The sequence below is a fragment of the Oncorhynchus clarkii genome, chromosome 28 (assembly GCF_045791955.1).
Source record: "Oncorhynchus clarkii lewisi isolate Uvic-CL-2024 chromosome 28, UVic_Ocla_1.0, whole genome shotgun sequence".
NCBI classification, from domain to species: Eukaryota; Metazoa; Chordata; class Actinopteri; order Salmoniformes; family Salmonidae; genus Oncorhynchus; species Oncorhynchus clarkii.
Genome location: NC_092174.1, coordinates 49580871 through 49593240, shown reverse-complemented (window position 1 = coordinate 49593240; position 12370 = coordinate 49580871). Strand labels below are relative to the sequence as shown.

Below are 12370 nucleotides of genomic sequence, written 5' to 3'. Positions count from 1 at the left end.
ACCCTAAACCCTATCCCTATCATACAACTAACCCTACCATACCAACCCTAAACCCTATCCCTACCATACCAACCCTAAACCATATCATGCCATACCAACCCTACACCATATCCATGCCATACCAACCCTACACCATATCCATGCCATACCAACCCTATCATGCCATACCAACCCTACCCCATATCTATGCCATACCAACCCTACACCATATCCATGCCATACCAACCCTACACCATATCATGCCATACCAACTCTACACCATATCCCTTCCATTCCACTAACCCTGCCATACCACTAAACCCTCCATACCAACCCTAAACCCTATCCCTGCCATACCACTAACCCAACCCTAAACCATATCCCTGCCATACCACTAAACCCTCCATACCAACCCTAAACCCTTTCCCTTCCATTCCACTAACCCTACCATACCAACTCTAAACCCTATCCCTAACATACCATTATCCCTGCCATACTAACCCTTAGCCCTAAATCCTATCCCTACCATTCCAACCCTACCCCTCCCATTCCACTAACCCTGCCATACCACTAACCCTGCCATACAAACCCTAAACCCTATCATACCACTATTGCTTCCATACCAACCCTATCCCTGCCATACCACTAACCCTGCCATACAAACCCCTAAACACTATCCCTACCATACCAACCCTAAACCCTAACCCTATCCCTGCCATACAAACCCTAACCTCTAAACCATATCCCTGCCATACCACAGTGTGCTGTTTAGCCCAGGAGTAGTGGGCCCTGTTTAGCCCAGGAGTAGTGGGCCCTGTTTAGCCCAGGAGTAGTGGGCCCTGTTTAGCCCAGGAGTAGTGGGCCCTGTTTAGCCCAGGAGTAGTGGGCCCTGTTTAGCCCAGGAGTAGTGGTTCTTCTGGGCTGTGTCTGGGAAACCAGTCCTTACTGTTCACTAACAGGCTGTATTTTGGGGTTTCAGTGACCCCAACTGGTGGAAAGGAGAAACGTATCAGGGAGTTGGACTATTCCCCTCAAACTTTGTAACGGCTGATCTGACTGCAGAGCCTGAGATGAGTGAGTTCACATGCACCAGGGTTTCTGTTAGGAAAATGTGGCGGCGATCATTTGACCACCAGCATTTTAATTTACCGGACATTTGACAAATGTACTGGACCCATATTCATTGGGTGCGTAACCAGATTAGGGCATCCACTCACGGTGCTCAGAATGACAGAAATCACATTTACATTATGGTCATTAATCTAAATAAAACATCCAAGTCGAGAATGCAACAAGTGTGGTTTCCTTACCGAATTCCGATGCGCACTTTGAAGATGTTAGTAACATTACATACACATGTACTTTTTGTCAGCCAACAAGACCAGTAACGAACAGCAAAATCACAAGCCACCAAGAACAGTAACAAACAGCAGAATCACTAGCCACCAAGACCAGTAACGATCAGCAGAATCACTAGCCACCAAGACCAGTAACGATCAGCAGAATCACTAGCCAACAAGACCAGTAACGATCAGCAGAATCACTAGTCAACAAGACCAGTAACGAACAGCAGAATCACTAGCCAACAAGACGAGTAACGATCAGCAGATGTTAATCTAACTATCCCCATAGTAGAAAAGTTTGTTGAGAAAGTAATATCCTATTGCAAACAGACTCTGGGACTGTTGTGGGACGGTAGATCCCAAATGCATACAACCAGTAGGCCAGGGGTGTCAAAGTCAAATGGACGGAGGGCCAAATAAAAAAATCAGCTACAAGACGAGGGCCGGACTGTTCGAATGTTCATTGAAAAATTTTTAAATGACGCATATAGTCTAGTGAACCTAATTGAACCTACTGAAAACCTAACAAATATATTACAATATGATCAGATAAATAAAGCAATATTTTCTTATAGCTCTGTCAGTAATCTTTAATTTTCAACAGACACAAAAGACAAATTTCCTTTATATAAATATCCCCATAACATGAACATTAAATGAAAGAAACCGGTATTCAAGGCACCATCAGTAGACTATATTTTCTATTTTAGCAAAAGTGGGCTAAATTTACTTCAAAGAAAAAACAATAATAGCAATTTTCTATCATCCACTCAACTGAAATATTTTTAAAATATAATTGGATTGAAATACAAAAAAATAAAGTGCAAAAATCTATTAATCAAAAACAACACTTTGTTTAAGGAGAAGTAACATGCAGTGAAAACAAATATTAAATTTTAACTTTTAAACTTGAACTGAGTAAAAACTCTAAATATGTGATTGCACAGTAATGTTCACTTGTTTGAGGTTGAGGGTGATACTTGGTGGTGTCCCATCTTTTCCACAAGTTCATCAATGTTTGGGGTAAGGCTCTGAGCTGAAGAAATCCTCAGAATTGAGTGGAGGTGTTCAGCAGTAAGTCGACTTCTGTGTGATGTTTTGTTCAGGTTCATCAAAGAAAACAGTTGTTCACACAGGTATGTGCTGCCAAACATAGACAACGTTTGAGCAGCCTGGATGCGCAGCTGGGGCATTGTGCCGGGGAGGAAACGGGCAAACTCCGCAGCACCCACTGCCGCATATTTTTCCCTCAGTGCATCATTGCATTGGAGGTCAATCAACTCCATTTGGAGGTTTGGTGGTGAGCTTTCCACGTCAACAGCAAATGGGTTACCGAGCAGTTCCAACCTGCTTTTTTGTGCTTCAAAGTCAGCAAATCGGCGTCGAAAGTCAGTGGTAAGCATACCTATTTTATCAGCCAACTGTGTGCTCGGGAACGCACTGGTAGAGAGCTTCTCTTTCATGGTCTGGCAGCTGGGAAAGTGGCTCAAATTTTCTTTCCGCATCTGCGTCTCCCACAGAGTCAGTTTGGTTTTAAATGCCTTCACTGTACTGTACATATCAGAGATGACACGATCCCGACCCTGCAGCTGCAAGTTTATTGCATTCAGATGACTCGTAATGTCACACAGAAAAGCCATTTCACACAGAAACATTTCGTCTCGGAGTTGTGTTGTGTCTTTCCCTTTGCTGTCCAAGAATAGACAAATCTCCTCACGAAGCTCGAAACATCTTTGAAGCACCTTTCCCTGGCTTAGCCATCGCACCTCTGTGTGATAAGGCAAATCACCATGCTCCGTTTCTAACTCCGTCAGAAATGCCTTGAACTGGCGGTGATTCAAACCTTTGGCTCTGATAAAGTTAACTGTGCGCGTGATGATGCTCATTACATGCTCCATTTTCAAGGCTTTACCGCACAACGCTTCCTGGTGTATGATACAATGATAAGCTGTCAGCTCACCTGTCGCGTTTTCCTCTTGCATCTTTTCCCGTATCTTCGCCACCAGTCCGCTCCTGTGTCCACACATCGCAGGTGCTCCGTCGGTTGTCAAACCCACGAGTTTTTCCCAAGGCAGCTCCATCTCATTTACACATCTTGACACCTCTTCATACAAATCATGCCCCGTAGTTGTGCCATGCATAGGACGTAAAGCCAAAAACTCCTCTGTCACGCTTAGGCTGGAGTCCACTCCGCGGATGAAAATTGACAACTGGGCAATGTCAGAAATGTCGGTGCTCTCATCCACAGCCAAGGAATATGCAATAAAATCTTTTCCCTTTTTCACAAGCTGCTCTTTTAGATTGATGGACAACTGGTCTACTCTCTCGGCAATGGTGTTTCTGCTCAGACTCACATTTAAAAAGAGTTGCCTTTTTTCTGGGCAAACTTCGTCACAAACTTTAATCATGCAGTTTTTGATGAAATCCCCCTCCGTAAATGGCCGGGCTGATTTAGCGATCTCTTCTGCCAAAATAAAACTGGCCTTGACAGCAGCCTGGCCTTGTGATTTGGCTTTTTTGAACAGAGCCTGTCGAGATTTGAGGCCTCGTTTTAATTCCTCTGCCTTTTGTAGCCTTTGTTCCATGTCCATATTCTTGTTTTTGTCCGCGTGTTTCGTTTCATAATGTCGTCTCAGATTATACTCTTTCAGTACCGCCACACTTTCTCCACACAGAAGACACACAGGTTTTCCAGCTACCTTCGTGAACATATACTCCGACTCCCACCTTGTTTGAAACCCCCGGTTCTCAGTATCCACCTTCCGTTTTGCCATTTTTGATGGGTATCTGAAAGTTAATTTTACTGTGATGCTGACGACTGCTGTGCCAATAAATATTGAAATGAAGCAGCCTACTGCTCGGTGCGTCACCTTTGCATTGTGGGAAATGTAGTATTGGTGCGTGTAAAAGATCTGCGGGCTGCCGGCTTGCTGCGGGCCGGTTCTAATAATAAATCAAGATCATCCCAGGGGCCGTAAAAAACCTTCTTGCGGGCCGGATGTGGCCCGCGGGCCTTGACTCTGACATATGTGCAGTAGGCTTAGGCTACAGTAGTCTTAGGCTACATAAAAATAAACAAATGTTTTAAAGCAAGGAGTCTGTTGCAACAGGTAACATTTTGCTTAATGTTGATAACTATTATTTCTTCACATTACAACTGCGCAGCAATGCAGCAGTAGTACAGCAGTAGGCTACGCGCTAATGTTCGTTCCATAATGCAATTAGTGGGAAAACACAGTTGTCAAAAGTGCGCAAGCGGTTTCATGTGACATAGATGAAAATATCTGTTAGAAATGTAGAAAGAGGGGAGATTTAAAGATGCATCAACTAGCATGGGATGATAATATGACTAGGATTATCATCAACTAGCATGGGATGCTAATATGACTAGGATTATCATCAACTAGCATGGGTTGCTAATATGACTAGGATTATACCTTTGGCTGCTGGACAAAAATAATGTTGATTTAAAAACCTATAGAATGTTATACAAATGCTGTTTTCAATGGCATATGAAGTCTATAAATAATAGACTACTGGTTTCAATGGCATGTGGAAGCCTTTATAAAATAATGGACTACTGGTTTCAATGGCATGTGGAAGTCTTTATAAAATAATGGACTACTGGTTTCAATGGCATGTGGAAGTCTTTATAAAAAATGGACTACTGGTTTCAATGGCATGTGGAAGCCTTTATAAAATAATGGACTACTGGTTTCAATGGCAAATGGGAGTATTTAAAAAAAAGTAATTACCTCCAAGGATATGGTCTGATTTTGGCTAGGCTACTTTGAAGCAAGGTAAGACATGCCTCATATGTGGTAAAAACGTTCAGGTTTCAAACAATTGTGTTTTCAAAATGCATGCTACCTCCAGCTCATTGCAAAGTGGTGTGTGATGCGTCGATGAAGGCTGCCTTCCGTTGCCTATACATTTGAATGGTGAATGGGAAGCACACTTCAATCACCACTTGAGAAATACAAGTAGTACCTCAACACGGGATTGCATTTAGAATTGTTGCGCAATGATTTGGCTCGAAACAGCCAACGAATTAGCAGTTTGAGATGCTGTAACAGCAGTTCTTGCGCTGTCTGACATATTTTCCACTCAAAGGCTCTATCTGAATGCTGTGCCTGTGTGATGAATAAGATTAATGTAACGAATATACACATGCATTAATTTAATTCCACTAAATTATGGAAATTAACCTATAACCTATTTTTTTTTCTTCTCCTGGATAATTGACAGGAGCCGATTTAAAGAAAAAAAAATTAACTGCCAAAGCCGCCTATGACCTCTTAACGGAAACCCTGACACACACACACACACACACACACACACACACACACACACACACACACACACACACACACAAAGCCCCCCTGGCTATCTCCATGTCCCCCTGGCTGTCCATGTCTCCTCTGTAACTATTCCCCAGATTGTTGCTGTAAATGAGAATGTGTTCTCAGACAATTTACCTGAGAAAATAGGGGTTAAATAAATAAAAATAAAACCATGACTGCCTCCATGTCCCCCTTACTGTCCCCCTGACTGTCCTGTGTCCACAGTGAAGACAGAAAAGAAGACGGTGCAGTTCAGTGAGGAGGTCCAGGTGGAGAGCATAGAGCCTGAGCCTGAACCGGTCTACATAGACGAGGTACGACAGCTTTATTCTACAGCTTTATGTACAGTACCAGTCAAAAGTTTGGACACACCTACTCATTCAAGAGTTTTTCTTAATTTTTACTATTTTCTACATTGTACAATAATAATGAAGACATCAAAACTATGAAATAACACATGGAATCATGTAGTAATCAAACAAATCAAAATATTTTCAAATAGCCACACTTTGCCTTGAAGACAGTTTTGTATACTCTTGGCATTCTCTCAACCAGCTTCACCTGGAATGCTTTTCCAACTGTCTTGAAGTTCCCACATATGCTGAGCACTTGTTGGCTGCTTTTCCTTCACTCTGCGGTTCAACTCATCCCAAATAATCTCAATTGGTTTGAGGTCTGGTGATTGGAGGCCAGGTCATCTGATGCAGCACTCCATCAATTTCCATCTTGGTCAAATAGCCCTTATACAGCCTGGAGATGTGTTGGGCCATTGTCCTGTTGAAAAACAAATGGTAGTTCCAATAAGCGCAAACCAGATAGGATGGCGTATCGCTGCAGAATGCTATGGTAGCCATGCTGGTTAAGTGTGCCTTGAATTCTAAATAAATTACAGACCGTGTCACCAGCAAATCACCCACACACCATAACACCTTCTCCTCCATGGTGGGAAATACACATGCAGAGATCTTCCGTTCACCCACACTGCGTCTTACAAAGACAGGGTGGTTGGAACCAAAAATCTCAAATTTCGACTCCAGACCAAAGGACAGATTTCCACCGGTCTAATGTCCATTGCTTGTGTTTCTTGACCCTAACAAGCCTATTCTTATTATTGGTGTCCTTTTGTAGTGGTTTCTTTGCAGCAATGTGACCATGAAGGCCTGAATCACACATTATAGTTGATGTTGATATGTTTGTTACTTGAATTCTGTGTTAAGCATTTATCTGGCTGCAATTTCTGAGGCTGGTAACTCTATTGAACTTATCCTCTGCAGCAGAGGTAACTCTGGGTCTTCCTGTCCTGTGGCGGTCCTCATAAGAGCCAGTTTCATCATAGCGCTTGATGGTTTTTGCGACTGCACTTGAAGGAACTTTCAAAGTTCTTAAAATGTTCCGTATTGACTGACCTTTGTGTCTTAAAGTAAAGATCCACTGTCATTTCTCTTTGCTTATTTGAGCTGTTCTTGACATATTATGGACTTGGTCTTTTACCAAATAGGGCTGTCTTCTGTATACCACCCCTCCTTGCCACAACACAACTGATTGGCCCAAGCGCATTAAGAAGGAAGACATTTCCACAAATGAACTTTTAACAGGGCACACCTGTTAATTGAAATGCATTTCAGGTAACTACCTCATGAAGCTGGTTGAGAGAATGCCAAGAGTGTGCAAAGCTGTCATCAAGGCAAAGGGAGGCTACTTTGAAGAATCTCAAATATAAAATATATTTCGATTTGTTTAACGCTTTTTTGGTAACACATGTAGTTATTTCATTGTTCGGATGTCTTCACTATTATTCTACAATTTAGAAAATAATAAAAATAATGAAAAGCTCTTAAATTAGGTGTTCTAAGACTTGACGGCGTGTGCGCGTTTGGAAAGTATTCAGACCCCTTGACTTTTTGTTCATTACAGTCCTATTCTAAAATTGATTAAATTGATTGATTAAATTGGGGGTTTTCCCTCATCAATCTACCCCATAATGACAAAGCAAAAGTTTTTAAATACTTTTTGCAGATTTATAAAATATAAATAATATATAATCTTTTTTTCATTTTATTTTTTGTGAATTTCACCCCTTTTTTCTCCCCAATTTCGTGGTATCCAATTGTTGTAGTAGCTACTATCTTGTCTCATCGCTACAACTCCCGTACGGGCTCGGGAGAGACGAAGGTTGAAAGTCATGCGTCCTCCGATACACAACCCAACCAAGCCGCACTGCTTCTTAACACAGCACGCATCCAACCCGGAAGCCAGCCGCACCAATGCGCCGGAGGAAACACCGTGCACCTGGCCACCTTGGTTAGCGCACACTGCGCCCAGCCCGCCACAGGAGTCGCTGGTGCGCGATGAGACAAGGACACCCCTACCGACCAAGCCCTCCCTAACCCGGGCGACGCTAGGTCAATTGTGCGTCGCCCCACGGACCTCCCGGTCGCGGCCGGTTACGTAAAGAATGTTTTTAAGTCTTGAGACATGGATTGTGTACATGTGCCATTCAGAAGTTTAATGGGCAAGACAAAATATTTAAGTGCCTTTGAACGGGGTATGGTAGTAGGTGCCAGAAGCATTGTTTTGTCAAGAACTGCAACACGGCTGGTTTTTCCATGCTCAACCGTTTCCCTTTTGTCCCAAGAATGGTCCACCACCCAAAGGACATTCAGCCAACTTGACTCAACTGTAGGAAGCATTGGAGTCATCATGAGCCAGCATCCCTGTGGAACGCTTTCGACACCTTGTAGAGTCCATGGCCCGACGAATGGAGGCTATTCTGACCGCAAAAGGGCACAACTCTTATTAGGAAGGTGTTCCAAATGTTTGGTATACTCAGTGTATACTATTATAGGTGTAATGTTTTACTTCCTTTCATAAAAAAGCTCTACTGAAGTTCTATTTGGTTATTTTTCCTCACCAGGAGAAAATGGACCAGCTGCTGCACATGATCCAGAGTGCAGATCCAACAGACAACCAGTCTGATGCCTGTGAGCTGCTGCAGCTAGAGGGTGAGACCAACTTACTAATTCTTACAGCTAGACTGACTTACGATTAACTTACTGAACAACTATTACTAAATAACAAATTCCTACAGCTAGAGGGTAAGATTGACTTACTGAACAACTATTACTAACTAACCTTTACAGCTAGAGGGGATAAGACCTACTAACCAAAACAGCTTGAGGCAAAGACTAACTCTTAAAGCTAAATGCTAAGTCTATCCATCTATCTCTCTGTCTCTTACAGCTAGAGGTTAAGATTGACTAACTAATAGGTATGTAACAATTCACCGATGCGCATCAGTCACTGATTTCAATGTTTAAGATGGTTTGTGGACCCCAAAACCGATTCAAACATTACAAATTTCAAATTCATCAACATTTTTGGCTCATATTACTTTCTTCCTTACAAAAATACCTGATCTCCTCTGGTGTCTAGCTAAGCATTTAACTGTGTTGACAGTCATTGATCTACAAGTAATTTTGCATGCAGAACAACCTAGGGAAAATCAGTAGCCTCATCAAACTGCGCACTGTGCCCAGATCCGCGCTGCCAAAGCGAGTAGGGCCTGATCTTACACAGCACCTTCAGCATTCAAATGCTAAAATGGCTTGCCCAATATTAGTCTTTATTGGTTGAGTGACCTATGTTATTTTACCAGAATAAAAGTAAGCTACCGGAAACAACTGATCTGGCTATTCCTGTTTTACGTGGCTTACAATAGTTTATTTCCATTGTTCAGGTTCACCATCAGCAATAGTTTTGTTAAAATAAATAAATAAATAAAATGGTGTATATGGTCATTTTTAGATATACAGGGTAAAGTTTATATTTTCGTAACGAGGAATCGCTTTTGCGAGGCCAAAGCTGGAATACAAAAGAAGCTCATGAAACACTTCCAAATGGTCAAAACCATTTGGTTTTGAGATGGGGATGAAATCGAATGTTGTGCTGTATATGCATTTGCTATGTCATAGCTAATTCAAACAATACATATTGATTCATTAGCAGCTCAAACATTTAATCTGCAAAAATGACAAGTTATTTAGTGGATGATGGTGATTTCAGAAACATAGTAGGGGGGAAAAAACAGGCTACACCCCCCCCTCCCTAGTGGGGTGGTAGAGGTCTCGTCTCCCTTATGGCTCAGCTCATAGTACATACATCATTTAGACACACACACACAGTAAATACACCATAGACATACAGTGCCTTCGGAAGGTATTCAGACCTTCACTTTTTGTCACAGCTTAACTCTAAAATGGATTGAATAGTTTTTTTCCCTCATCAATCTACACACAATATCCGATAGTGACAAAACAAAAACAGGTTTAGAAATGTTTGCCAATTTTATAAAAAATAAGAAACTGAAATATCACATTTACATAAGTTGAAGCACTTTTGGCATCAAGTCTTCTTGGGTATGATGCTACAAGCTTGTCACACTTGTATTTGGAGAGTCCCTGCCACTGACAACATCGCCACAGCATGATACTGCCACAGCCATGCTTCACCATAGGGATGGTGCCATGTTTTCTCCAGACGTGACGCTTGGCATTCAGGCCAAAGAGTTCAATCTTGGTTTCATCAAACCAGAGAATCTTGTTTCTCATGGTCTGAGTCCTTTAGGTGCCTTTTACTGAGGAGTGGCTGCTCTACCATAAAGGCCTGATTGGTGGAGTGCTGCAGAGATGGTTGGGCTTCTGGAAGGTCCTCTCATCTCCACAGAGAAATTCTAGAGCTCTAACAGAGTGACAATTGGGTTCTTGGTCACCACCCTGACCAAGGCCCTTCTCCCCTGATTACTCAGTGTGGCTGGGCGGTCAGCTCTAGGAAGAGTCTTGGTGGTTCCAAGCTTATTCAGTTTAAGAATGATTGAGGCCATTGTGTTCTTGGGGACCTTCATTGCTGCAGAAATGTTTTGGTGCCCTTCCTCAGATCTGTGCCTAGACACTAATCAAGTTGTAGAAACATCTCAAGGATGGTTAATGAAAACAGGATGCACCTGTGCTCAAGTTCGAGTCTCATAGCAAAAGGTCTGAATAATTATGTAAATAAGGTATTTCTGTTTAGAATTTATAAACAGTGACACTGAAATTACAGAAAATATTAATTATGACCACTTCCTTCCATTTCAATATTCGATAAAGGGGTTGATTTAATTGAACAATATTTTCTCTTATCTTTTTCACCAAACAATGAAGGAGAGTTATCTAATTACATGGTGGCTAATAATGACCTGATTCCGTAAACTAGGCGTATGTCGCAAGTCACGACTTCACGGGAGAGCCGTTTGAACGCAAAAAATAAATTTTTACCAAAATGTTGTTTTTTTTCTGCAGAAATGCCATCTCAAACATGTGAACTTTCATGTGCCTTAATATCAAACTTTTATGCCATCTGTAAATACGAATAATATTGTTCAGTTACGAGCCTAGTTGGTTTAGCCACAGAAAAACAGAGAAACCTTCCTGCTAGCCTTGATTTGCTGAGGTAATGAGTGGGCTGGACATGCCGAGAGATGAGTTTGGATTGGTCTTCCATATAGCACACGTCTGTCTATTGGAGCTGGTCAGTATGTCTAGGTAATTGTGTCAAACGCGGCTTTAAAAGAAAATGTATTGTGTAGTAAAACTGCATAAACCTAATGTCAAGTTAAAGTGTACTGTTAGCTTGCTAACGTTATGTGTATGCTCTCTACTTTCTGGAGGACTGAGTTTTGTCCTAGTGTGCCAGAGTGCACAATAACTGATACATTTTTGAACGCTCAACACCCGTCTAATTTGTCTGGAGTCAGTAAACGTCGGCAAAGAAAGCAAAATTAAATTGTTGCCAGCAGCACTGTTAGTCACCAACGCTCTGGAAAACAGCCTAACCAGCTCTGCTAGGGGGAGTAAAATAGTCAGTGGGGTGTTCTCTCATTATGTGTCTGGAAGTAGCTAGCCAATGTTAGCCAGTTAGCTTGGGTGCTTGACTGTCGTTAAGTCAGAGCGTCCAGTGTGCTCTGAATTTACGAACGAACAATGTGACAGCACAGTTGCGGTCACCAACGCGCTGGATAACATACTGTAACAGCCTAACCAGCTCTGCAAGGGTGAGTAATGTTCAGTGAGCTGTTCTCTCTCTCTCTTAGATGTCTGGAAGTAGCTGGTAAGATAGTACAAAATGGTTGGATCAACACTTAAAGAGATGGGTGGGTCTAAGGCTTAAGAGAGTGTGAACAATGCTGAATGGGTGTAGACAAAGAAGGGCTCTCCTATAGTAGTGCCAAAACATTGAAAGACCGTTTTCTCAAAAGTGAGTTTACAAGTGTATCAACTTTCAATTACTTTCCCATTGTTTACTCAAATGCAGTGTATGATATACCATTTTGTAGCTCGGAGTCTCTACATTTATCCATTTGTAAAAACAGAAATTCAAATGTTGCTACATAAGACCGAATCCAGGTGGTGAGTCACAATATTACGTTTTTGTATACGGAGAAACTGACTAACTCTTACAGCTTGAGCAGGCCTGGGCAAAGGCCGGTCCGGGGGCCCTATGTGGCCCGCGACCTGATTCAATACTGCCCGTGGAATCATGCTCAGATCACATAAAGAATTTGCGATAGTAAAGTTTTTTTTTTTTAAGTATTTGTTATTCAAATTAAAAGACCAATGAATACTTGTATTTGTGTAATGATTTAATTACCACTGCTTGTGGGACATTTTG

At 41.9% G+C, this 12370-nt stretch overlaps 1 protein-coding gene across 2 annotated transcripts in view; it reads left to right on the top strand.

Annotated features, from left to right (window-relative positions):
* The window catches only part of LOC139386569 (signal transducing adaptor molecule (SH3 domain and ITAM motif) 1), a 41421-nt gene that overhangs the window by 16101 nt on the left and 12950 nt on the right, over positions 1-12370 (top strand). For both annotated transcript variants that reach the window (XR_011629071.1, XM_071132223.1), the window contains exons 8-10: positions 959-1053; positions 5891-5979; positions 8580-8667. Coding sequence is in view for 1 of the 2 variants with exons in the window: in XM_071132223.1 (XP_070988324.1) it covers positions 959-1053; positions 5891-5979; positions 8580-8667 (272 nt within the window). In the remaining variant the exon portion in view is untranslated. The remainder of the gene's footprint in view (positions 1-958; positions 1054-5890; positions 5980-8579; positions 8668-12370) is intronic.